This window comes from Sus scrofa, chromosome 13 (genome assembly GCF_000003025.6).
Source record: "Sus scrofa isolate TJ Tabasco breed Duroc chromosome 13, Sscrofa11.1, whole genome shotgun sequence".
Taxonomy (NCBI): Eukaryota; Metazoa; Chordata; class Mammalia; order Artiodactyla; family Suidae; genus Sus; species Sus scrofa.
The window spans coordinates 138,786,224-138,812,262 of record NC_010455.5 but is presented as its reverse complement, the minus strand read 5'-3'; the positions used below and the strand labels follow the sequence as shown (position 1 = coordinate 138,812,262).

Genomic DNA, 26,039 nt, shown 5'->3' with positions numbered 1-26,039 from the left:
AACTCATCATAATTCTGCTTAAGGCCAGAAACAATTTCTTTATCTTCTTCCACCTGCTCTTTTTTGGACTCTTCTGCTCTGGATAATAAATTCAGCTGCTCTTTAAGAGTCTTAATTTCAACCCCAAGAGAAAACTTCTCTTCATTAAGCTGAACCATTTTCTCAGTCATACTAAAGCTGATCTCTGTCACTTGCTGATCCTTCTCCTCAATGGTTTGTTGGAGGGTTTCCACATCTTTCTTTTTCTGTAGTAAGAGCTGATCCATCGTTGCTATTTCAAGTTCCTTCTGTGAAAGAGCCTGTGAAAGTTCTTCCACCTTATTTGAGATATCCCGCACACGTTCTGCCCCCTCAAGCACTTCACTTTCCTTCTTCTGCAGTTGGCTTTGCAGGCTCTTGATCAGTGTAGTCTGCTCGGAAAACTGAACCTGCACATCATCCAGTTCATTCTGTAAAACTTCAATTTTCACATCTTTAGATTTAGTTTCTATGCTGAGACTGTGGATCTGCTCAGTGAGCAAGTTTTGATGAGCAGTCTGATTTTCATAGTCAAGTCGTCTTTGCCTTTCTGCTTCTGCAAGGTTCACTTCCAGTTGCTGTACCTGAGACCTCAGTTCTGTCACCACACTAAGTTCCTTCACCTGAGAAAGAAGCTGGTCTCTTTCTTGAGATAAAGCAGTGAATGCACTATTGGTGTTTTCAGCATTTTTCTTAAACTCTTCAATCAGCTGGGTTAGGCTGCCTATTTCCTTAGCTTTCTCATCTAAATTTTTCTCATGGATTTCTTCTGCTTTATGAAGGTTTGTTTCAAGTTCCAAAATTTGACATTTTAGCCTTTCCAATTCATCCTGGTGACACTGACAGATAGCTGGTACAGCAGAAGGGGCTTTATCCTCATCATCTTGCTTTGCTGATTTTAATTCCATTCTAGCATCACTTAATGGTATTTCCTCAGATGTTCTGTGTTGATATTTAGTGCTCATCTGCTCTTCTTTTTCAGTTATTGGAAGACTGCTCTCCTCATCTGGCACTGGGGGAAAATGTTGTCCTGTATCTTCAAGCAGTACTGTCATTTTAACCGGAGGTATTCCTTCACTCTCTATCTGTTTCATTTCTTTCTGGTCAATGACCTCAGGGTCTCCCTCTGCCCTTTTGCCTTGAAGCTGTGATTTAAGAAATGCAATCTCCTCTTGAGCTTCTTTCATTTCCAACAATAACACGGATAGTTCTTTATGTTTCTGAGAAAATGTGTTCTCCAGGACATCTGGTTCACTTTCCTCAGCAGAACAGCTGCTTTTATTGAGTCTAGTAATATCAACCATGCTGATCTGTTTTTTAAAAAAGAAAGGAAAAAACCTCAATCAAATGTTTTAAAGGAAAGAGCCTAAATGAAAACTGTATATTGTGCATTTTTCAAAACCTGAAACCTTTTGGTCCAAACCTTCCTACAGTAAAACTGCCAAATACTTTTAAAATCAGTTTTTATTTCCCAAATTAGATTTCTGAGGGCATCCTGTCAATCCTGCACTGAGGTCAAGACATACTCATAAGACCTAAGGAAACCTGGGACTCATTTTCTAAATACTCCTCACTTGGGAAACTTTCTCTAAAAATTAAAACGCCTACTTGTTTCTCCTAAGAAATGCTCAAAAATAAAAATGGAAGCAGGATATAAAAAATTTGTGTTTCATCCCATACCAAGGAGGAAGTCGCAGGATTCCTTTTCTTAAATTATCTATTGAAATGGGGAATATTACATAAGCTAGCCATTAACAGACAAGTAAAGCATCAAACAAATAAACTGGATAAAAAATAATCAAAAAGGAGTTCTATTGGGGCTTAGGTATGAAATTTGACAAAATATCAAACAAATTATTATTACAAAGACCACTGTGTTAGACTACAAGTCACATAAATCACTTCTATAATTGTTTTATTGGGAAACAAAATCAGCGAATTTCATGGTGACTTTACTGAGTATTTTATTAAATGAGTTTGAGGACAGTGGACATAATAAAATCTCTATCTGTGCCAATAGCATCTTTTCTTTCCCCACAAAAAAATTCCAACCTGATACGAGGAAAAAAAAAAAAAACAGTGGACTGTTATACAATGCAGCAGCCAAGAGCACAAGCTCTACAGCCAACTGCCTGAGTTCACATTCTTGTTCTGCCATTTCCTAGCAGAAGCTGGTACACAGTAAGTCTTTGGTGAATGTTAGCTAACCATCTGTCAGGCCACTTCGCTCATTCTCTTCCATCCCTTAGTCTAACCCTCTGCTGATCCCTACACTATCTACAGAGTTTGATTAACCTCTGGCTCAAGTTAAAAAAAAAAAAAATCAACATTTTCCCACTGTGAGAGGGCAGAGAATCAGAGAACTTTGCTCTTTCTAGTCACTCTCATTACTTTTTCTTCTAGTAATATTCTTCCCCTTTTGGCTTGCCTTAAATTCCCTAAGGACCTTTTCTATGCAAGTTCTGCATCTTATGGAAGTTCCCAGGCCAGGGACTGAATCCGAGCTGCAGCTGTGACCTATGCCACAGCTGTGGCAATGCTGGATCCTTTAACCCACAGCCAGACTGGTGACTGGACCTGTGCCTCTGCAGGAACTCAAGCTGCAGCAGTCAGATTCTTAACCCACTGCACCATGGCAGGAACTCCGTACTCAGGCTTTCTTATCCCAAGGGATTATTTTAGCCACCTTTTTTTTTTTTTCCAATTTCTGTGGGTTTTTTTTTTTTTTTAATTTCCTTTCTTTTCCATTGTTCCCTATTTATTTGTTCTCCTTCTGGTTGCTTTATCTTTTTCTTAATAGATTCCCACATTTCTTTCCTGTTCTTTTTTGAGCTATCTTGTTTTCAGTAGACATGATTGTGAAGCATCTTAGAACATTAAACATCTCCTTGGTGAAACAAGATTCATTTTCACTACTGAATTCTCATAATGTCAGTAACTGCATAATGCTATAATTTTCAAAATCTAGTCCCCTTTTGACAATTTTGTGAACAGAGCATCAATGGCCCCATGAAAAAGTATTGAATATAATTTTGTGTGTCCACTTGGCTAGGCCACAGCACTCAGATACTTGGTCACATTATCCCACATGTTTCTGTGAACATATTTTTAGATGGGATTAAGATTTAAATCAGTAGACTTTGAGGAAAGCACATGCTTTCCATAATGTGGGTGGGCGTCATCTAATCAGCTGAAAACCATAACCAAAAAAACAAAACAAAAAAAAAAAGACTGCCCTCCTCCAAAAAGAACAAATTCTGCCCAAAGACTACGATTGGATTCAAACTGCAACTTTTCCTAGGGTCTCCAGTGTGCTAGCCTACCCTGCAATTTTGGATTTGCCAGCCTCCACAATTACATAAGCCAATTCCTTAAAATAAATCTCCCTATATATACTTCCTATTAGTTCTGTTTCTCTGGAGAACTCTAATATAAGTAAGCAGATACCATTGTTAAGAAGTTAAAGTATTTAAGATTTTTTTCGGGAGTTCCCATCGTGGCACAGCGGAAACAAATCCAACTATGAACCATGAGGTTGAGAGTTCCATCCCTGGCCTTGCTCAGTGGGTTAAGGATCCGGCGTTGCCATGAGCTGTGGTGTAGGTTGCAGAAGCGGTTCAGATCTGGCATTGCTATGACTGTGGCGTAGGCTGGTGGCTACAGCTCTGATTAGACCCCTAGCCTGGGAACCTCCACATGCTACAGGTCTGGCCCTAAAAGATCAAAAAAAAAAATTTTTTTTTCAAGGCCATTTATGAGTCTTTAACTGACTTCTTGATTGGAAGGACAATTAAGCACAATACAGCTAACAATAATCTTAAATCTAGCAGAATACTGAGCAACCACACATTTCCTATAGTAATTTTTTTTTTTTTTTTTGACTTTTTAGGGCTGCACCTGTGGCATATGGAAGTTCCCAGGCTAGGGGTCAAATGAGAGCTGCAGCTGCCAGCCTACACCACAGCCACAGCAATGCTCATCTGTGACATATACCACAACTCACAGCAACACCAGATCCTTAGCCCACAGAGCAAGGCCAGGGATCAAACCTGCAGACTCATGGTTGTTAGTCAGGTTTATAACCCACTGAGCCACAACGGGAACTCCTCTTATAGTAATTTTTAGGTTATAAAAAGTACCATTCTTTTTAATATAATCCTAAGTGAAACTGTGCCAACTGGACAGGGTTCGGGGAGCTGGCAGGGGAAACTAAAGACTCTTAACGTCTTCACCGAGAAACTTTTCTGAAATGATAAAAGAAGTTGCGATGAATGATAATCTAGTATGAAAAAATGGGTTATCAAAACCCAAATAAGTGCTATTGTATTTGCAGTGGTTCAGGACAAATAAAAATTCCAAATTTTCAGAAACAAATGAGAGTAATGAGAAAACCATAATAACCATTATGACTCTCTTAAATCTCACTTTCTTTGTAATCTAATTCTCTGTCAACATCAGAAAATTGCAGAAATATGTAGGGTTGAAACTACTTCCTCTTAATCAAGCTCATATTCTGTTTATTCTAAGAACATAACACTGGAATTCCCGCTATGGCACAATGGGATTGGCGGCATCTTGGGAGCACTGGACGCAGGTTCAATCCCTGACCTGGCACTGCCTCAGCTGCAGCTTAGGTTGCAATTGTGCCACCTATCTGATCCCTGGCCCAGGACCTCCATAAGCTGTGGGGCAGCCAAAAAAAAAAAAAAAAAAAAAAAAAAGAAATCCCACTTACCTCACTGACTTCTCTATCTGCCTCGCTGGTTCTCTTCTGAGCCTCCAGGAGAGTAATCTGAGAGGATAGTTTTTCTGAAAGTCACAAAATAAATATCCTTAGAAGATAAATGTAGAGTGTTTGAAAAAATAAGAAAGAGGTATGTGTGTGAGGCTATTTGAGATGCATGAAATAATCAAGAGGAAAGAAACAGACAAAACAGTTTGGGGGAGAAAAAACACTTCTTTTATTAAAATAAAGAAGTGGCAAAAGAAGATAAAAAAACGAAATATAAGAGGAGTTCCCGCTGTGGCTCAGTGGAAACGAATCTGACTAGCATACATGAGGACAAAAGTTCGATTCCTGGCCTCGCTCAGTGGTTAAGGATCCTGCGTTGCTATAAGCTGTGGTGTAGGCCAGCAGCTACAGCTCCAATTCAACCCCTAGCCTGGGAACCTCCATATGCTATGAGTGTGGCCCTAAAAAGACAAAAAAAAAAAAAAAAGAATAAAGGTGAGATATAAGATAGAATGGTACTAGGTATTAATAATCAATGTCAGTGAAGTATAATAAATAGTGGAAGATTTTAAAGTAAAAAAATGCCAGATCATATGACGAAAAGCAGCTATTTCTGTGGCATAATTTGAGGCTTCATAATACATTTGCCTTAATTTTTCTATAACCCTTCTGTGTGCATAATATACATCATGCATTGATAGAGCACTAATAATGTCTTTGATGTCTTTCCACATATGTTCATAAGGACATCAAATTTTAGCATTAGAAAGGAGCTATCCAATCTCCTCAATGACCCTATGATGAATCAAAGAAATGACATAACCTGCAGCTACTTTATAGAGTTGGGATCAGAATTCAGTGTTCTGAGTTCAACCCCATGTTCTGTCACACAGGGTATATCTAAAAAGGGTAGTATTTCCTTGGAAGATGAAAATATTGAGTATTAAAAAGCCTCTAAAGAAGTTTAGTGTTTCTGAGCAGCTCAGGCATATACAGTAAAGAATACAAGGCAAATACAATAAAGAAACAAACAAAAAAAGAATATTTTTTACCCTAAATCCAAATGTCCTACATAATTTGTACATAATTTGGTCTCACGTATTCTCCAAACTCCTCTTCTTGTACTGCCTCTTTTTGCTCACTCTGTTCTCAAGACCACTGGCCTTCCTTCCATCTGCAAACATATCAAACTGATTCACACTCAGGGTATCTGCACTGCTCTTCTCTACTAGGAATGAGATTTGCTCACCCTCTTTGAGTGTGACTGTCCCCTTTCTATCATTTAGGTATGAGGTGCTCAGACAGCCTACCCTGACCACTCCAGTGCTGCTTTCTTCTTCATGCAGGCAGTAACTTGTTTTATTTTTATCCTAATACTTATCTCTCTCTGAAATTCTCTTGTGTATATACATGTTTATGGCCTGTTTTGTTCTCTAATATGTTCACAGCAGTATCCTTAGCAACTAGATCAGTGCCTGGCACATACTGGAAAGGTACCATAGATATTTGCGGAATGAATGAATAAACACTCATGAAATAAATGAACTCAAGACAGTATATAACGTGTTTAGACATTTCAAAGGGGCACAGTGGTAGACACAGAGGTGCAAAAAGTGAGTTTAACAGAACCTGACACATAAAGCACAGGCAACCTATAAGGCCAGACATGAAAACTAATACAGAAAACCTTAAGGCCTGGGATTCTTGCAGGAAAAGCAAAGAGAATGGATCTCACATGATCTCTAAACCATAATCGGCTACACGAAAGCGACAGGGCCTGCTTGAAAAACTGCAAAATAAACTTCATAGATAAAGTCTCAATGAAGTGGTTTGTGTGGGGTGAATAATGAGCTGAATTTGCGATGTTAGTTCTTTATCGGCAATGGTGTGACTAGTCTAATAAAGGTTTATAATTCCTAATTTATAGCTAAGTGGAACTGTAAAATGGCTAAGTAGGAAACTTTGGCTGCAGAGTTTAGAAAATGGTACAAACTTTGGTTCAAACTTGGTATTCATTTTCACTCTCATAGATAAAGCATAGTTATCAGTTACCCCAGGGTAAAATAGATGAATAACGTATTATTAACTACATATTACTAAAACCATAAGGTCCTTGTGAAGCCAGTGATAAATGGAAGGAGGTATATCTTCATTCTTATCAACTGTTCACACATAGTCCAATAGAATAAATGCTCAATTTAGTTCAATCCTACAAAACTTTATTCAGCAGCCACTCATTTGCAAGGTCCTACTCTAGCTCTTGGTAAAGAGTAAAGCAAAGATGAAAAAGATGAAAAAAAAAAAAGGTCCCAGCCCTTGAAGAGCTTATAAACTATTTGTGAAGGGCTTATAAAAGATAAAGATATAAATAGATGATCTTGATGCAATGTTAAAGGAATGCAAGGATGTTTCAGAAACACAAAAATGCATTTAACCCAACTTTGGAATATTAGGACTGACTTCCTGAAAAAGATGAAGTCCTAGCAGAGGCCTGAAAGATGAGTAAGAATTAGCCAGGTTAAAGGAAAAGGATAAGGTTCTAAGCAATATATAGCATGAGCAAAAACCAAATGGTTTTTACCTCTAAAACTTTTATTTATACTGATCTGTTACTTTATCCCACAAATGCTTATTACTGGGCAAGTCCTTTCTCTCTTCATTTTGCCTATTTAAAAAGCCAGGGTCCTATTAAGGTCCTATTCAAGCCACACTTCTGAGAAGATTCCTGGACCACTCCAAAATGAATATAATATCGACACCCTGCAGCATTTATAGCCCACACTGAAAAATGTTAAACTTATGCAAACCCTGGTACTATGGTCAAATTGTTTAAGGTGTATCAATCCTACCTTCAATAACTACCAGACCTGCTAAGATCTTCATTATCATAGAATCAGAGAATCTATGTGTTACACATGTATAGTGATAAAAGTAGAGGCACTTTTGGATTAAGAAGACAGAGAATTATGGTTTTCACTTATACGTACCATTCTCAGCTTTCAGCTCCTCCAGCTCTGTAGAATTAAGGAGCAGGGCTCCTTTTTCATTCTCTAGTTCCACCACTCTCTTCTGCAAAAAGGCAATACTCTCCTCAGTGACTGCCTAAATGGTACAAAGACAACAAATTAATGATTCTCCAGTGCAAAACTCTCATACTAATGTTCAGACAGCCTCTGGCATTTCTGTCTTCTAAACGTTCTCCAGCCATGAAAATACTTTAAAAATAGTATCTACTTATCTGCCTAGGTAACCTTTTGTTTTGTCTTATTTTTGTGTTTTTATTCATTTACTTTCATTTTTGATAGTTTTATGGAAGTATAGTTGATTTACTATGTTGTGATAATTTCTACTATACAATGAAACCTACATAACCTTTAAAGCAATGCTTTTCATCTGAACATAGAAAGAGAAAATCTTGCATGCAAATTTCCAGTTGATAGGCTTTTGACTTTAATACTGAAGCCTAGGTTACAAACAGAGAAATCTCAAGTCTACTGAACATGAAAGAATATTTTCAGAATCCAAAAAATTAAAAGTGCATCAATGAATTCTAGAAGAACTTCAAGTAGTCTAATATATGTGTAACTGAATCACCAAAGGAAGGAAGATTGTCAGAAAAAAATTATTTGACTAATGGCAGAAAAATTTCCAACTTGATGAAAACTATAAACAAGAGGCAGACTCTAAGCATAAGAAACACGAAAAAAGGAGTTCCCATCATGGCTCAGAAGAATCAAATCTGACTAGTATCCAAGAGGACGCAGGTTCAATCCCTGGCCTCACTCAGTGGGTTAAGGATCCAGCATTGTCCTGAGCTGTGGTGTAGGTTGCAGACATGGTTCAGATCCCAAGTTGCTGTGGCTGTAGTGTAGGCCTGTAGGCCAGCAGCTATAGCTCTGATTCGACCCCTAGCCTGGGAACTTACATATGCTGCAGGTGTGGACCTAAAAAGATAAACAAACAAACAAAACCCTATGTGAAAAGCGCATCATAATCTAAGTGCTCAAAACCAGTGATAAAATCCTAAAATCAGCCAGGAAAAAAAAAGACAAGCATGACAGCAGATTTCTTGTCAAAACAAAATGCAAGAAAAAAGTAGAGTAGTAGCCTTAGAGTAATGAAAGAAAAAAAAAAAAAAAGTAGAATCCTATAGTTTGCTTTTAAGAATATCTTTCAGCAAAAACAGAGAAAGATGTCTTCATGCATACAAGAACTATAAGCCTCCATCACTAGCAGACTTGTGGGCTCATGAGAGTACACACACATGCGTGCACACGTACACACACACACATATACACACACTAAAGGAAGTCCTTCAGGCAGAAGGAAAATGATACCAGATGGAAATATGAAACTAAACCAAGTTTAGCAAACCCTGGAAGCTTCTGTTTTTATAAATAAAGTTATGGCCTAACAGCCTAAAATATTTACCATTTGACCCTCTATAAAAAAGACTGCCGAGGGTTCCCGCTGTGGCACAGTGGAAACAATCCGACTAGGAACCATGAGATTTCAGGTTCAATCCCTGGCCTCGCTCTGTGGGTTAAGGACCCAGTGTTGCTGTGAGCTGTGGTGTAGAATGCAGACAAGGCTCAGATCTGGCGTTGCTGGTCGTAGACTTGGCTCGGACCCCGAGTTGCTGTGGCTCTGGCGTAGTCCAGCAGCTATAGCTCCAATTAGACCCCTAGCCTGGGAACCTCCATATGCCGAGGGTACAGCCCTAAAAATAGACAAAAAGACAAAAAAAAAAAAAAAGATAATTGACTGAATAAGAATTAAAACTGTTATTTATAACATGTATGCTTGTATTTTTGTTTATATGTATAAGTAAAATAATAATAACATAAATCCCCAAAATGAAGACATACAAGTATATAATTGTAAGGCTTTTATTCTATACATAAAAGTAGCACACTATTATATGTAGGTAAACTGTGATTAAAGTGTAGACTATAGTCCCTAACGCAGTCTCTATCGTAACAAAATAAATAATTATAGCTAATACAGTGAAAAGGGAGAAAAACAGAGTCATAAAAAATACTCAACCAGTTTTTTAAAAGGAAGAGTTAAAAAGTATAAGACAACAGAAAACAAATAGCAAGGTGGGAGACTTAAGCCTATACCAATGACACATTAATGGAAATGGTCTGAACACTACAACTAAAAGGCAGAGATTGACAGCCTGGATAAGAAGTATGATCTAAGGCACAGCACAGGGAACTATATCCAATCTCTCAGGATAGGATATGATCAAAGATAATATGAGAAAAAGAATGCATATATGTGTATGACTGGGTCACTTTACTGTACAGCAGAACTTGGCACAACACAGGTAAATCAACTATACTTTGATTTAAAAAAAGACTTAGGATTAAATTCTATGCTGCATATAAGTGATGTGCTTTAGCTATAAAGACACAAATAAGTTAAAGAATGAAAAAAGATACACCATGCTATAACATGAGCAAAAGAAAAGTATAATAGCTGTATTAATATCAGAAAAAAAGTATATCTCAGAGCAAAGAATGTCATCAGCGATAAATAAGGTCATTTCATAATGATCCTAGGTCATTTAATCAGGAAGACAGAAAAATCCTAAATGTTTAAGCCCCCACTTGCACAGTGTAAAAATACATGATGTAAAAACTGAGATAACTATAAGTAAACCCACAACTATGAGATTTTAATACTCCTCTCAATAACCGAGCAAAGAAATAGTCAGAAATGCAGCAAGGATATAGTACACTTGAAAAACATTACCAACCAACCTTATGTGATTGACACTTAAAGAACATCCCAGCCAAAAATAGCAGCCTACACATAATTTTCAAGTACACATGGAACACTTACCAAAATAGACACTATTCTGGGCCATAAAACAAGCCTCAATAAATTCTAAAACAGTCAAGTCATATAAATTATGTGCTCTGCCTACACTGGAATTAAAATCAAAATTAATAACAGAGGAGTTCCCGTCGTGGCGCAGTGGTTAACGAATCTGACTAGGAACCATGAGGTTGCGGGTTCGGTCCCTGCCCTTGCTCAGTGGGTTAACGATCCGGCATTGCCGTGAGCTGTGGTGTAGGTTGCAGACGCGGCTCGGATCCTGCGTTGCTGTGGCTCTGGAGTAGGCCGGTGGCTGCAGCTCCGATTTGACCCCTAGCCTGGGAACCTCCATATGCCGCGGGAGCGGCCCAAGAAATAGCAACAACAACAACAACAACAACAACAACAACAACAACAACAACAAAATTAATAACAGAAAGACCTCTTGACCTATCATCCCCAAATATCTGGAAACTAAGCAATCCAGGGGGCAAAAAAGAAATCAAAAGGGAAGTTAGTAGTTTGAACTGAATGAAAATAAAAATACAACAGAATTTGGGGATGCTGCTAAAGAATATTTTAGGGTGAAATTTATAATGCAAAATGCCTTTGTTAGAAATAAGAAAGGTCTCAAACTAATGGCCTGGCTTTACCTTAAGAAATTAAGAGATGGGGAAATCAAATCCAAAGAAAACAGAAGAAAGGAAATAATACAGACCAAAATAGAAATTAATAAAATAGAAAATAGAAAACAAGACAGACTCAATGAAGCCCAAGCTGGTTTTGAGATGAGTAAAGTTATGGGCAGTCTAATCTGTACATGAAAGAGAACACAGCCACCAATATCAGGAATGAGAGAGGTAACGTCACTATAGATTTTATATCTATCATAAAAAATTAGAGACTATTATAAATAACTTTTTGCCTCTGGATTTGGACACATTTTCTAAAAGATATAAAACACCGAAACCTACTCAAGGAGAAACATTTAACCTAAATAGCCAAATAGCTATAAAAACAAATAGAATTTGCAGATAAATGCGTCCACAAAGAAAATTCCTGGAATCTAATATATGGCACAAAGGAAACTTTCCACAGAAAAGAAAATCATGGACTTGGAGGACAGACTTGTGGTTGCCAAGGGGAAAGGGGAGGGACTGGGAGCTTGGGATAAATAGATGCAGAATGTTGCCTTCAGGATGGATTAGCAATGGGATCCTGCTGTGTAGCACCGGGAACTCTGTCTAGTCAATTATGATGTAATGTGAGAAAAAAGAATGTATACATATATGTGTAACTCGGTCACCATGCTGTGCAGTAGAAAAAATATATATAGAAATAAAAATTTAAAAAAAGAAAAAAAAAGAAAATTCCAGAAATAGACAGCTTCACTGGCAAATTCTCACAAAACATTTAAGGAAAATTAATAATAAAGCTATTGTCATTTCTTTTTTGTATACAAAATCTTTCCAAAAACAAAAAAAAAAAAAAAAAAGAAAGAATACTTCCCAATTTATTCTAAAAGGCCAGAATTACTCAGAGAACAAAACCAGAAAAAGACATTACAGAAAATTACTGAGTCCTCATAAAGCCAGATATAAAACTTTAAAACAAAATTTTAGTAATCAAATCCAAGAATGCAGAAGGATAATATATTACTACCAAGTGAGGTTAATTCCTAGAACTCTCATCCAGTACTGGCAGGAATGGAAAATGGTAACACCACTTTGGAAAACAGTTTGGCAATGTCTTAATACCTTCCAAAAACCTCCTGTATTATCCAGACACTCCACTTCTAGGCATTTAATGAGAGTAAAGTAAGCATAGGTCTAAACAAAGATGTGTAAAATAATACTCAAAGAAGCCTTATTTGTAATAGCCAAAAACTGTCAATAATCCCAATCTGTCCAACAAGTAAATGGATAAACAAATTGTGGTATGGACAACATCTTCAACAACACGAAGGATCAGATTATTGCTACATGTAATAATAATATGGATATCAAAATAAGTATGCTGAGTAGGAGAAGCCAGGAAAAAAAGTAAGAAAATATATAAAATTCTAAAAAATCGAAACTAATCTATAATGACAGTGAAAATCAGTGGTTTCATTGGTAGGGAGGAAAGTGAGAGAAATACTAAAAGGAGGCCTATGATGAATATATTCATTTTCTTGAAAGTGGTGACAGTTTCATGCACATGTCAAAATTTATCATACTTTAAAAGTATGTAGGTTATTGTATGTAAATTATACCTCCAATACAGCTGTTTAAAAGGAAAATATGTTAACTGATAAGAGAAAATAAATTCAAAAACTTTAACTTATCAAATGAAAGGAGATGACAATAGAAAACAGAAGGAAAAAACAAGATGGCAAAAATGGAAGACAATTCAAATCATATCAACAATTACATTAAATGGACTAAACACTCCAGTGACAAAGCAGAGATTATTAGAAGAAATTTTAAAAAAAAACTAATTATATGTGCACTTCAAGACATTCATTTTAAAGAAAGAGGTGAGTTGAAAGCAAAGGACAGGAAAAAACATACCATGCAAACCCAAGATATATCAGATACAAAAGAACTTCCAGCTAAGAAATGTTACTAGAGCTAGAGTAATATTTCATAAATATAAAAAGGAACATTTCATCAGAAGACATAAAATCATAAATGCATATGTACTTTTAAAAAGATATCTAAAATACAAAAAAGCACAAAGTGACACAGTTAAAAGGAAATACAGATAATTTCACAATCAGAGTTGAAGACTTTAATCCCTTCTTAGCAACTGGACAAAAAATAGACAAAACAACTGGACAAAAATCAATCAAGACAAATATAACCTGAATATTAAGGGATATTAATAAAATGTTACATCCAGTAACTACAGAATGTACTTTACAAGTACACAAACTATGTTCACTAAGACAGATCATATGCTGTGTCATAAAAACAAATCACTACATGGAGTTCCCGTTGTGGCGCAGCAGAAACGAATCCGACTAGGAACCATGAGGTTGCGGGTTTGACCCCTGGCCCTGCTCAGTAGGTTAAAGGATCCGGTGCTGCCATGAGCTGTGCTGTAGGTCGCAGACATGGCTTGGATCTGGCATTGCTGGGACTGTGGTGTAGGCCGGCGGCTACAGTTCTGATTAGACCCCTAGCCTGGGAACCTCCATATGCCATGGGTGTGGCCCTCAATCAAAAGACAAAAGACCAAAAAAAAAAAAAAGTCACTATAAAGTTCAAATAAGTGAAATCATACAGAACATGTTATCTGATCAGAATAAAACTAAATTAGAAATCATTTTTTATTACATTTTTTCCCCACTGTACAGCATGAGGACCCCGTTACAATAATAAGAAATCTAGAAATAAAGTCAAATATCTGGATATTAAACAATACATTTCTAAATAATCCATGATCAAAGAAGAAATCACAAGGAAAATTAAAAAACTCTCCAAATTGGAGTTCCCATCGTGGCTCAGTGGTTAACGAATCTGACTAGGAACCATGAGGTTGTAGGTTCGATTCCTGGCCTTGCTCAGTGGGTTAAGGATCCGGCGTTGCCGTGAGCTGTGGTGTAGGTCACAGATGCAGCTGGGATCCCATGTTGCTGTGGCTCCGGCGTAGGAAGGTGGCTACAGCTCCGATTGGACCCCTAGCCTGGGAACCTCCTATGCCGTGGGAGTGGCCCAAGAAATGGCAAAAAAAAAAAAAAAAAAAAAAAACTTCTCCAAAAATTGAATGATAAAAAAACAATGTATCAATCCATGTGCTTTAGAAGGAACATGTATATGAGAAAAGACTTGAAGTATATGCTTTAAAGTTACATCTTAAGGAGTTTCCATCATGGCTCAGTGGTTAATGAATCCAACTAGGAACCATGAGGTTTCGGGTTCAATCCTTGGCCTCGCTCAGTGGGTTAAGGATCTGGCATTGCTGCGGCTGTGGTGTAGGCTGGCAGCTACAGTTCCAATTGGACCCCTAACCTGGGAACCCCCGCATGCCGTGGCTGCAGCCTTAGAAAAGACAAAAATAAAATAAAGTTACATCTTAAGAAGCTAGAAAAAAGGACAAGTAAAACGAAATAAATAGAAGAAATGCCAAAGACCAAAAATCAATAAAAGTGAAAACAGACCAGCAATAGAGAAAACTAACAAAGCCAAAAGTTGGTTCCTTGAAAGGATTTTTTTTTTAAAGTCAAATAACTTCTAGTTAAGTCTGAACAAGAAAATGAAGCACAAATTGGGGAGATGGTCAAATGGTACAAACTTGCAGTTAGAAGATGAATAAGTTCTGAAGATTTAATACCTGGTATTGTGATTATAGTTAATAATAATGTACTGTATACTTCAAAGTTGCTAAGAGACTAGACCATAAATGTTCTCATCACAAAAAAGAAATGATAACTGTGTGTTGTGCTGGAGGTGTTAGCAAACGCTGTGTGATAATTAATCCTATGGCAATATATAAATGTATCAAATCAATACGTTGTACTTCTTAAACTTACACAATGTTATATGTCAATTATATCTTAATTAAAAAAAATAATATGGATTGGGGTAGGGACCGGTACTACCAGCGAGCTTACAAGCATTAAAAGGTTAAAAAGAGAATAAAACCACATTAAAACAATAATTTGACATCTTCAATGGAATGGAAAAAACCTTAAAAAAAAAAAAAACTCAAACTGACACACAAAAGAAAAATCTCATTAGCTTTATATCTGTAAAAGAAATCCAATTTATTATCATCCCCAGACCCATATGGTTTCACTGCTGAATTCTCTCAAACACTTGAGAAATAATACCAATCTTAACACGAACTCTCAGAAAATAGAAGGAAACACTTTCCAATTCATTTTTCTGATGCCATCATAACCCTAATACCAAAATCTGAAAAAGACAGCACAAAACAAAGGAAAACCTGCATGACCAAAACAAAGACCAACACATTTCATAAATATGGATTAAAAAAGGCTTCAAAAAACAGCAGCAGGTCAAATTCAGTAATATATAAAAAGGATATTACCTATGAATAAGTGTTTATCCTAAAAAGTTGGTTTAATATTGAAAAATTTAAGTACTGTACTATATTAACAGAGTAAAGTATAAAACTTAAATGGTCATTACAAATGCAGAAAAAGCATTTGAAAAAATCCAATACCAACTGTCACCAAGTTAGGTACAGAAGGGAATATCCTCAATCTGATAAAGGATATTCATAGAAAACTTAAGATAGTAGCATATCTAGTGGTAAAATATGGAACACTTGCCCCTAAGATCAGGAACAAGACAAGAACGCCCAATTTTACCACTTCTACTAAACAGTGTAATAAAGGTCCTAGCCATTGCATGAAGAAAATACACAGGCATAAAGATTATAAAGATTTAAAACTTGTCTTTATCTGTAGATGACACCGTTGTTTATGTAGAAAATCCCAAGAAATATACAAAGAGACTAGAACTAATAAAATAACTATTTACCAAGTTCATATAAACAAAATCCAATTGCATATACATGTATAAGCAGCAAAGAATTGGAAAATGAATTAGAATAAATCCTATCGACAACAGCATCAAAAATATAAACTACTTCAGAATGATTTTCTAAGTGTGGACAACTCTTCCAACCAAAACTACAAACCATCACTGAAAGAAATTAAAGAAGATCTTAATAAGTGAAGAGAGATACTAGACTCATGGGTTGAAAAGATCAGGAGTATAAAGATGTCAATTCTCCATGGACTAATCTACAGACTCAATGCAATGCCAATTGAAAATCTCAGCTAGCTTTTTTTTTTTTTCAAATAGAATTTGAAAAAGTTGACTGTATAATTTCTGTGGGAATGTAAAGAATCTGGAATAATCAAAGCCATCTTGGAGTTCCCATCGTGGTTCAGTGGTTAATGAATCCGACTAGAAAGCATGAGGTTGCGGGTTTGATCCCTGGCCTTGCTCAGTGGGTTAACGATCCGGCGTTGCCGTGAGCTGTGGTGTAGGTTGCAGATGTGGCTCGGATCTGGTGTTGTTGAGGCTGTGGCATAGGCCGGCAGTTCTAGTTCTGATTTGACCCCTAGCCTGGGAACCTCCATATACCACGGATGCAGGTGTGGCCCTAAAAAAGAAAAGAAAAGAAAAGAAAAAAAAGAAACAGTGTTGAAATGATGCAATCAACAAGCGCTTAATTTCCAAAACATATAAACAGCTCATATTACTCAACAATAACAAAAACAAACAACCCAATGAAAAAATGAGCAGAAGACCTAAACAAGAATTTCTCCAAAGAAATACAAATGGTCAACAGGCACATAAAAAAATGCTCAATATCACTAATTATTAGAGAAATGCAAATCAAAACTACAATGAAGTACTACCTCACACTGATCAGAACGGCCATCATTAATAAGTCTATACATAAAAAATGCTGGAGAGAGTGTGGAGAAAAGAGGGTCCTCCTACATTGTTGGTTGGGAATATAAACTGTTACAGCCACTACGGAAGAGTATGGAGGTTCCTCAGAAAACTAAACATAGAACTACCATATGATCCAGCAATCCAACTCCTGGACATATATCCAGACAAAACTATAATTCAAAAAGATACGTGCACCCCTACATTCACAGCAGCACTATTTACAATAGCCAAGACATGGAAACTTAAATGTCCACCAATAGATGAATGGATACAGAAGATGTGGTACATATATACAATGGAGTATTACTTAGGCATTAAAATGAAATAATGCCATTTGCAGCAACAAGGATGCAACTAGAGAGTCTCATACTAAGTGAAGTACATCAGAAAGGGAAAAACAAATACCATATGATATCACTTATATGTGGAATCTAAAATATGATGCAGGAGTTCCAGTTGTGGTACAACGAGACAAATCTGATTAGTATCCATGAGGATGTAGGTTTGATCCCCGGCCTTGCTCAGCAGGTCAGGGATCCAGCATTGCTATGAACTGTGGTGTAGGCTGCAGACATGGCTCGGATCCTGTGTTGCTGTGGCTGTAGTACAGGCCAGCAGCTACAGCTCCAATTAGACCCCTGGCCTGGGAACTTCCATGTGCCATGGGTGTGGACCTCAAAAAGCCAAAAAAAGTAAATAAATAAACAAGGAGGGTCTTCAGTATACTCCAAAGAGCCCTGAGTGTCACAGAGCCCCCTCAAAGACCCTCAGTGGGGATTCCTACCCACCACAAAAAAATGACATAAATGAACCTGTCTACAAAACAGAAACAGACTCACAGAGAACAAAACTTGTGGTTTCCAAGGGGGAAGGGTTTGGAGGAGGGATGGACTGGGAGGCTGGCGTAGCAGATGTAAGCTACAATACACGGAGGGGATGATCAACAAGATCCTGCTGTATAGCATAGAGAACAATATTCAACGTGCTAGGATAAACCATAATGGAAAAGAATATTAAAAAGTATATGTACATATATATGTATAGCTAAATCACTTTGCTGTATAGCATAATACAGCATTGTAAATCAACAATACTTCAATTTTTAAAAAAATTTAAAAAAAAGAAACGGTGCTGAAACAATTTGATGTCCCTACAGGAAAAAAATAAACAAACCTTGACCCTTATCTTACATTACACATAAAAATTTATTGAGGTTCAGAGACTATAACTATGGAAGCTAAAATTATACAGTTTGTGGAAGAAAACATAAGAGAATATTTTCACAACTTGGGGTTAAGCAAAGGTTTCATAGACAGGACACAAAATTACATCCATGAAAAAACTGATAAATAATAAGACTTTCTCAAATTTTAAGTGTCTGAAAATTGAAAGCCATCATGAAGAAAATGAACAGGAAGCAAGCCACAGCATAGGAGAAAATACACACCAAACATACCTTATAATAAACTGGCATTCATATCCTGGATACATAAAGGATTACCACCCACTTGATAAACAGGCAAAGAACTTGATTTTATAAATGGAGAAATGACTTGAATGGATAGTTAACCAAAAGAAGATGTACAAATGACCAAGAATTTCAGTGTCTTTTGTTATTAGGGAAATGCAAGTTGAAAACACAAAGTCCTACCTCCCGTAAGAATGTCTAAAAAAAATTTTTTTTTTTGCTTTTTTAGGGCCACACCCACAGCATATGGAGGTTCCCAGGCTAGGGTTCAAATCGGAGCTACAGCTGCTGGCCTATGCCACAACCACAGCAATGCAGGATCTGAGCAGCATCTGCGACCTACACCACAGCTCACAGCAACGCCGGATCCTTAACCCACTGCACGAGGCCAGGGATCGAACCCGCAACCTCATGGTTCCTAGTAGGATTCATTTCCACTCTACCACAATGGGAATTCCTGAAATTTTTAAAAAAATTGACTATACATATCACAACGGATACAGCAGAAATACAAAAAACCATAAGAACAACTATACGGCAACAAGTTTGACAATCTGGAAGAAATGGACAATTTTCTAGAATCTTACAGCCTGCCAAAACTGCATCAAGTAGAAACAGACCAAATGAACAGACCGATCACTAGAAATGAAATTGAAGAGGTCATAAAATCACTCCCTGCAAATAAAAGTCCAGGACCAGATGGCTTCACAGGTGAATTCTATCAAACATATAAAGAGGAATTGGTGCCCATCCTCCTTAAACTCTTTCAAAAGGTTGAAGAAGAAGGAATACTCCCAAAGACATTCTATGAGGCCACCATCACCCTCATTCCAAAACCAGACAGAGATACCACCAAAAAAGAAAACTATCGCCCAATATCATTCATGAATATAGATGCAAAAATTCTCAACGAAACCTTAGCCAACCGAATCCAACAACACATCAAAAAAATTATACACCATGACCAGGTTGGGTTCATCCCAGGTTCACAAGGATGGTTCAACATACGCAAATCAATCAGCATCATACACCACATTAACAAAAAAAAAGTCAAAAATCATATGATCATCTCAATAGACGCAGAAAAAGCATCTGACAAAGTCCAACATCCATTCATGATCAAGACCCTCGCCAAAGTGGGTATAGAGGTTCCCATTCCTGAATCTAATCAAAGCCATTTATAATAAACCCACAGCAAATATAATCCTCAATGGGGAAAAACTGAAAGCCTTCTTACTCAAATCTGGAACAAGACAGGGATGCCCACTCTCACCACGGCTCTTCAACATAGTTTTGGAAGTCCTAGCCACAGCAATTAGACAAACAAAAGAAATAAAAGGCATCCATATAGGAAAGGAAGAGATAAAACTGTCACTGTATGCAGATGATATGATACTATACATAGAAAACCCTAAGGACTCAACCCCAAAACTGCTGGAACTGATTAATAAATTCAGCAAAGTAGCAGGATATAAGATTAACATTCAGAAGTCAGTTGCATTTCTGTATACCAGCAATGAAACATTAGAAAACGAATACAAAAATACGATACCTTTTAAAATTGCACCGCACAAAATCAAATACCTCGGAATACACCTGACAAAGGAGGTAAAGGACCTATATGCCGAGAACTATAAAACTTTAATCAAAGAAATCAAAGAAGATGTAAAGAAATGGAAAGAGAGTCCATGTTCCTGGATTGGGAAAATCAATAGTGTAAAAATGGCCATACTACCCAAAGCAATCTACAGATTCAATGCAATCCCTATCAAATTACCCATGACAGTTTTCACAGAACTAGAACAAACAATCCAAACATTTATATGGAACCACAAAAGACCCAGAATCGCCAAAGCAATCCTGAGAAACAAAAACCAAGCAGGAGGCATAACTCTCCCAGACTTCAAGAAATACTACAAAGCCACAGTCATCAAAACAGTGTGGTACTGGTACCAAAACAGACAGACAGACCAATGGAACAGAATAGAGAATCCGGAAATAAACCCTGACACCTATGGTCAATTAATCTTTGACAAGGGAGGCAAGAACATAAAATGGGAAAAAGAAAGTCTATTCAGCAAGCATTGCTGGGAAACCTGGACAGCTGCATGCAAAGCAATGAAACTAGAACACACCCTCACACCATGCACAAAAATAAACTCCAAATGGCTGAAAGACTTAAATATACGACAGGACACCATCAAACTCCTAGAAGAAAACATACGCAAAACACTCTCTGACATCAACATCATGAATATTTTCTCAGGTCAGTCTCCCAAAGCAATAGAAATTAGAGCAAAAATAAACCCATGGGACCTCATCAAACTGAAAAGCTTTTGCACAGCAAAGGAAACCAAAAAGAAAACAAAAAGACAACTTACAGAATGGGAGAAAATAGTTTCAAATGATGCAACTGACAAGGACTTAATCTCTAGAATATATAAGCAACTTATACAATTCAACAGCCAAAAAAGCCAATCAATCAATGGAAAAATGGGCAAAAGACCTGAATAGACATTTCTCCAAAGAAGATATACAGGTGGCCAACAAACACATGACAAAATGCTCAACATCGCTGATTATAAGAGAAATGCAAATCAAAACTACCATAAGATACCACCTCACACCAGTCAGAATGGCCATCATTAGTAAATCCACAAATAACAAGTGCTGCAGGGGCTGTGGAGAAAAGGAAACCCTACTGCACTGCTGGTGGGAATGTCAACTGGTACAGCCACTATGGAGAACAGTTTGGAGATACCTTAGAAATCTATACATAGAACTTCCATATGACCCTGCAATCCCACTCTTGGGCATCTATCTGGACAAAGCTCTACTTAAAAGAGACACTTGCACCCGCATGTTCATTGCAGCACTATTCACAATAGCCAGGACATGGAAACAACCCAAATGTCCATTAACAGATGACTGGATTTGGAAGATGAGGTATATATACACAATGGAATACTACTCAGCCATAAAAAAGGATGACATAATGCCATTTGCAGCAACATGGATGGAATTAGAGAATCTCATCCTGAGTGAAATGAGCCAGAAAGACAAAGACAAATACCATATGATATCACTTATAACTGGAATCTAATATCCAGCACAAATGAACATCTCCTCAGAAAAGAAAATCATGGACTTGGAGAAGAGACTTGTGGCTGCTTGATGGGAGGGGGAGGGAGTGGGAGGGATCGGGAGCTTGGGCTTATCAGACACAACCTAGAATAGATTTACAAGGAGATCCCGCTGAATAGCATTGAGAACTTTGTCTAGATACTCATGTTGCAACAGAAGAAAGGGTGGGGGAAAAACTGTAATTGCAATGTATACATGTAAGGATAACCTGACCCCCTTGCTGTACAGTGGGAAAATAAGAATAAAAAAAAATAATAAAACTGAAAAGGAAAAAAGAAACAAACAAACAAACAGAAAAAAAGAACACCCAGGTATAGATACAGCAAAGCCAAAGAGATCACATTCATAAGAAGTACACATTTAATTACCTGTGTACCCTCGTTAGAAACATCTGGAGAAGAAGTCTGAGATGCTGTTTCAAGTTTTTCCAAAGGTAGTTTATTAAGAAATTGGCTAATTTCTTCAGATTTTTGCTGGAGTTGATCTAAAGAAAAGAAAATGAGTAAATTGAAATGATCTTTGCCTCAAGTCTCAAATTTAGTGAGTTATTATTTTCTAGGGCTACACCATGTGCTGTTTACTCTAGTTCAGTTATCTTAATTAAAATTATGATGCCAATGACATTTTAAAACATTGTTTAAATGCTCTCAAGTAAAAAAAGACATCTCCTTCAAAGGTAAAATAAAACAGGCCTAGGCATTTTTTGAAAAAAGTCATTTTTCCTTTCCCCCTTGAAAATGCCTTAATATTTTATTTTCTTCACTCTCCACAAAGGCATTATAAATCCTACTGAGATTCTATGGAACAGTTTTGAACATGAACATGATTCAGTTAAGAGAACAACATGCTCATATAACACACTTTTCCTATATAATACCCCTCAGGATTTCTGGTTCATGTTCAGCTCTTCAAATCTTTCCTGTATGCCAATCTATTAGAATTAAACTAAATTAGAGGCATGTATTATTTTAATAATAACACATTAAAAAATGTTTCCTTTAAATTTTCTTAAATGATAAAAGTGGATCAAGAATTGTGGTACCTATACACAATGGAGTATTACTCGGCCATTAAAAGGAACAAACTACCAGCATTTTTAGCAACATGGATGGACCTAGAAATTATCATGCTAAGTGAAGTCAGCCATACAATGAGACACCAACATCAAATGCTTTCACTGACACGTAGAATCTGAAAAAAGGACAGACTGAGCTTCTTTGCAGAACAGGTGCTGACTCACAGACATTGAAAAACTTATGGTCTCCGGAGGAGACAGTTTGGGAGGTAGGGGAATGTGCTTGGGTTATGGGACGGTAATCCTGTGAACTGGATTGTTATGATCATTATACAACTACATATGTGATAAATTCATTTGAGTAAAAAAAAAAAAAAAAAAGAAAAAACAACAAAAAAAGTGTTGAATAAACCATTCCATTTTTCATAGAAACAAAGTTATGGGCATATGATTTACAAACAGTGGACCATTCATGCCAGCATTTTCATCCTTTTCAGAATGTTCCAAGAGACTAGGACGTGATGAAATAGTGCTTGTTTGTGACTATGTGATAGATTTTCTATGGGACCTATTATTTTCCATTTAATAGCATCTCCAGGATTCACTAAAAAACCATTTCAGAGATTTTCATAAATATGAGGGAAAAAGGCATCACAAAATATTGGGTGTACATTTTATTTCATAGGCTGATATGTATTTTGGATTTCATGTCATTCCATGCTCCAGTGCCTTAAGACAGGAAAGGCTCCAAACTCTCTGGCATATAATCCACAAAACTCCATTAAATTTGGGGAACTGATTTAATTAATAAACACCTTATCCCAATGATGACAAAAAAAAAATGATAAAAGCTTTCCTTAAAGAGAAACTTTCACCTATAAGAAAAGCATTCAGGATTTCCCACTGTGGCTCAGCAGTTGACAAATCTGACTAGGAACCATGAGGTTGCAGGTTCAATCCCTGGCCTTGCTCAGTGGGTTAAGGATCTGGAGTTGCCAAAGTGAGCTGTGGTGTAGGTCACAGACGCAGCTTGGATCCTGCATTGCTGAGGCTCTGGCATAGGCCAACAGCTACAGCTCCAATTACACCCCTAGCCTGGGAACATCCATATGCCATGGGTGCAGCCTTAAAAAGACAAAAAGACAAAAAAAGAAAAGAAAGAAAAGCATTCAGATCCACCTTTACAAGTAAGGATGACTCCATACAATTCAGTCTCCTTACCTTTGCATCTAGATCTGGCCTGAATTTTCCACAAATTAATTCAAATCCTACTCATTTCAGTCAGGGAACCCTTCAGACCAGAGTCATTCACAGCATTCTTTTTAATAGTTGACATATTTCTATTACTAGTTTTTAGTACTCTAATGATAATTTTAATATTAAGCCAAATTATAACTTTACACAGAGATGGGAAAATTGCAACGAAGAGTTCAGAAGAGATGCCTTTCTTAATCCTTCTATTGATTTACACAAACAATGTAATTAACAGATCCCTGAAATTTTAAAGTAGGAGCCACTCAGGTGCTAGACACATGGGCTTCACAACTAGTCAAATACTGACCTTCTAGCTGCTGAATGGTCTGGGCTGAACGAACTGCTTGTTCACTCTTATCTTGAAGAAGTTTTGAATTCTGATCCTTTAGGGCATCACAGGCAGAGTGCAGCTCTTGTTCAGTCTTTTGAAGATTCAAAATGTGAGAGGTCTTCTCTTCTATTTCTGTTTCGTGCTTCTGCTCCAAAGCACTGTACCGGGACTGTAGTTCAGCCTGGGCTTGACCTGCTTGTTCAAGCTGTTCTAGAAGATGATGCATTTCTTCCTGCAAGTTATGGAAGGATAACTTTCTCTCTGCCACTTCAAGTTCCATCTTTTCCATCAGAATCTTGGACTCCTGTCTTTCCTTTTCTATAGTGTTTCTTAATGTATTGTGCTCAGCTTCCATTTGCTGTAACTGCTGAGAGAGAATCTAAGAGGGGAAAATAAAAGCCACATGAACCATAAATTTATTCTTTCATTTCAACAAGCACAGTGAAATGCTTCTAGGTGAAGCCTGGACCTAGACTCTCAGGACCAAACTTACAATTGCATAAGAGCCTCTGTTTTTGTTCCTTAATACTTTTGATAGTTGTGTGTGTGTATATATGTGTGTGTGTGTGTGTGTGTGTGTGTGTGTGTGTGTACATACATATATATATATATATTTTTTTTGCATCATTACTTTTCATGTATGTGTTTCCCAATATAAAATAAGTTCAGTAAGGGAAGGGACTGTGTCTGCTTTAATCATCTTTGCTCTCTAGCACCTAGCATAGTATATGGCATATTGACTGCATGGTACTCAATAAATATTGAATACATGAATAAATAAATGGATCCAGTCCCTCTCCTCAAGGAACTCAAGAGTTTAGTGGGAGAATCACACTTAAACAGATCATTATAATACAAAATGATAGAGGCCATGAGAGAGATACCTGTAAGTATTAAAAGGAACAGAGAAGGGAAATGTACCAGAAAGTCACATAAGTGTAACCGTCTCTAATAGTACTTATCTGGTAGGTAGCACAACTGGGATTTGAACCTGACTATCTGATGAGAGCGAGAGAGAGAACTCAGGGTCAGTGTATATGAGATATGAGAACATGTTTCTATGCAAGAAAGACAGTCCTCCTTAGGGAGTACTGAAAATTAAGAATAAAGGAGATTACTTTCTCCAGATGAATAAGCAGAGGATGTGAACTGTAGCATTGATTCCATATTAAGATTTGGCTACCTGGACGTGAACAGGCAGGGACACAGGGAATCCAAGGGCTGGTAAAAGAGCAGTCCGAATGGTCAATCACTGGTCTACCCCAGACAGGGAAAGGAGAGAGGGCAAGAAAGAACTAATATACTGGAGGAACACAGTGAAAAAAATCAAGGAATCTTAATGAGAATGAAGGTCAGGACAGCCTGAGAAAGGAAATGACAGGCTGCGTTACAGTCAGGGAATAGAATACTTGAGTTTAAGATTTTAGAACATCGGCATCCTTAATCACCTTTAGATTCAAGGGAATATTGCATGGTAGGATTATTTCAATCCAAAAGAAAATGGACCAACAAAAACAAGTGAAGAAGGGACAGTACATAAAACACAAAAACCACTCAAGACTGAGAAGGGGTAAATTGAGAGGAAAGAAACTCAAAGAAAAGGAAAATAGGATATTTTAAGAGAAACCAGGACCCTAGACCTAAAATCACAAAGGAAAAGAGCAACAATAAAAAGATGTGAAACGTAAGCTTCCTGAGGGAAGAAACTATATCTGTTCTGCTCATCATATTAGCATTATTACCTAAGCACAGAGAATTTGCTGAAAGAATGAATAAATGCAATCAATTCTCTGAAGGCCTCTAACAGGATTTTATACCTGCTGCCTGGC

At 37.1% G+C, this 26,039-nt stretch overlaps 1 protein-coding gene across 1 annotated transcript in view; it reads right to left on the bottom strand.

The window, feature by feature from the left end:
• Window positions 1-26,039, bottom strand: part of GOLGB1 (golgin B1) — a 92,452-nt gene that overhangs the window by 34,992 nt on the left and 31,421 nt on the right. Inside the window, 5 exon segments of the mRNA XM_021070274.1 lie at window positions 2-1,328; window positions 4,754-4,827; window positions 7,738-7,852; window positions 21,979-22,094; window positions 24,187-24,589. Coding sequence (XP_020925933.1) covers window positions 2-1,328; window positions 4,754-4,827; window positions 7,738-7,852; window positions 21,979-22,094; window positions 24,187-24,589 — 2,035 coding nt within the window.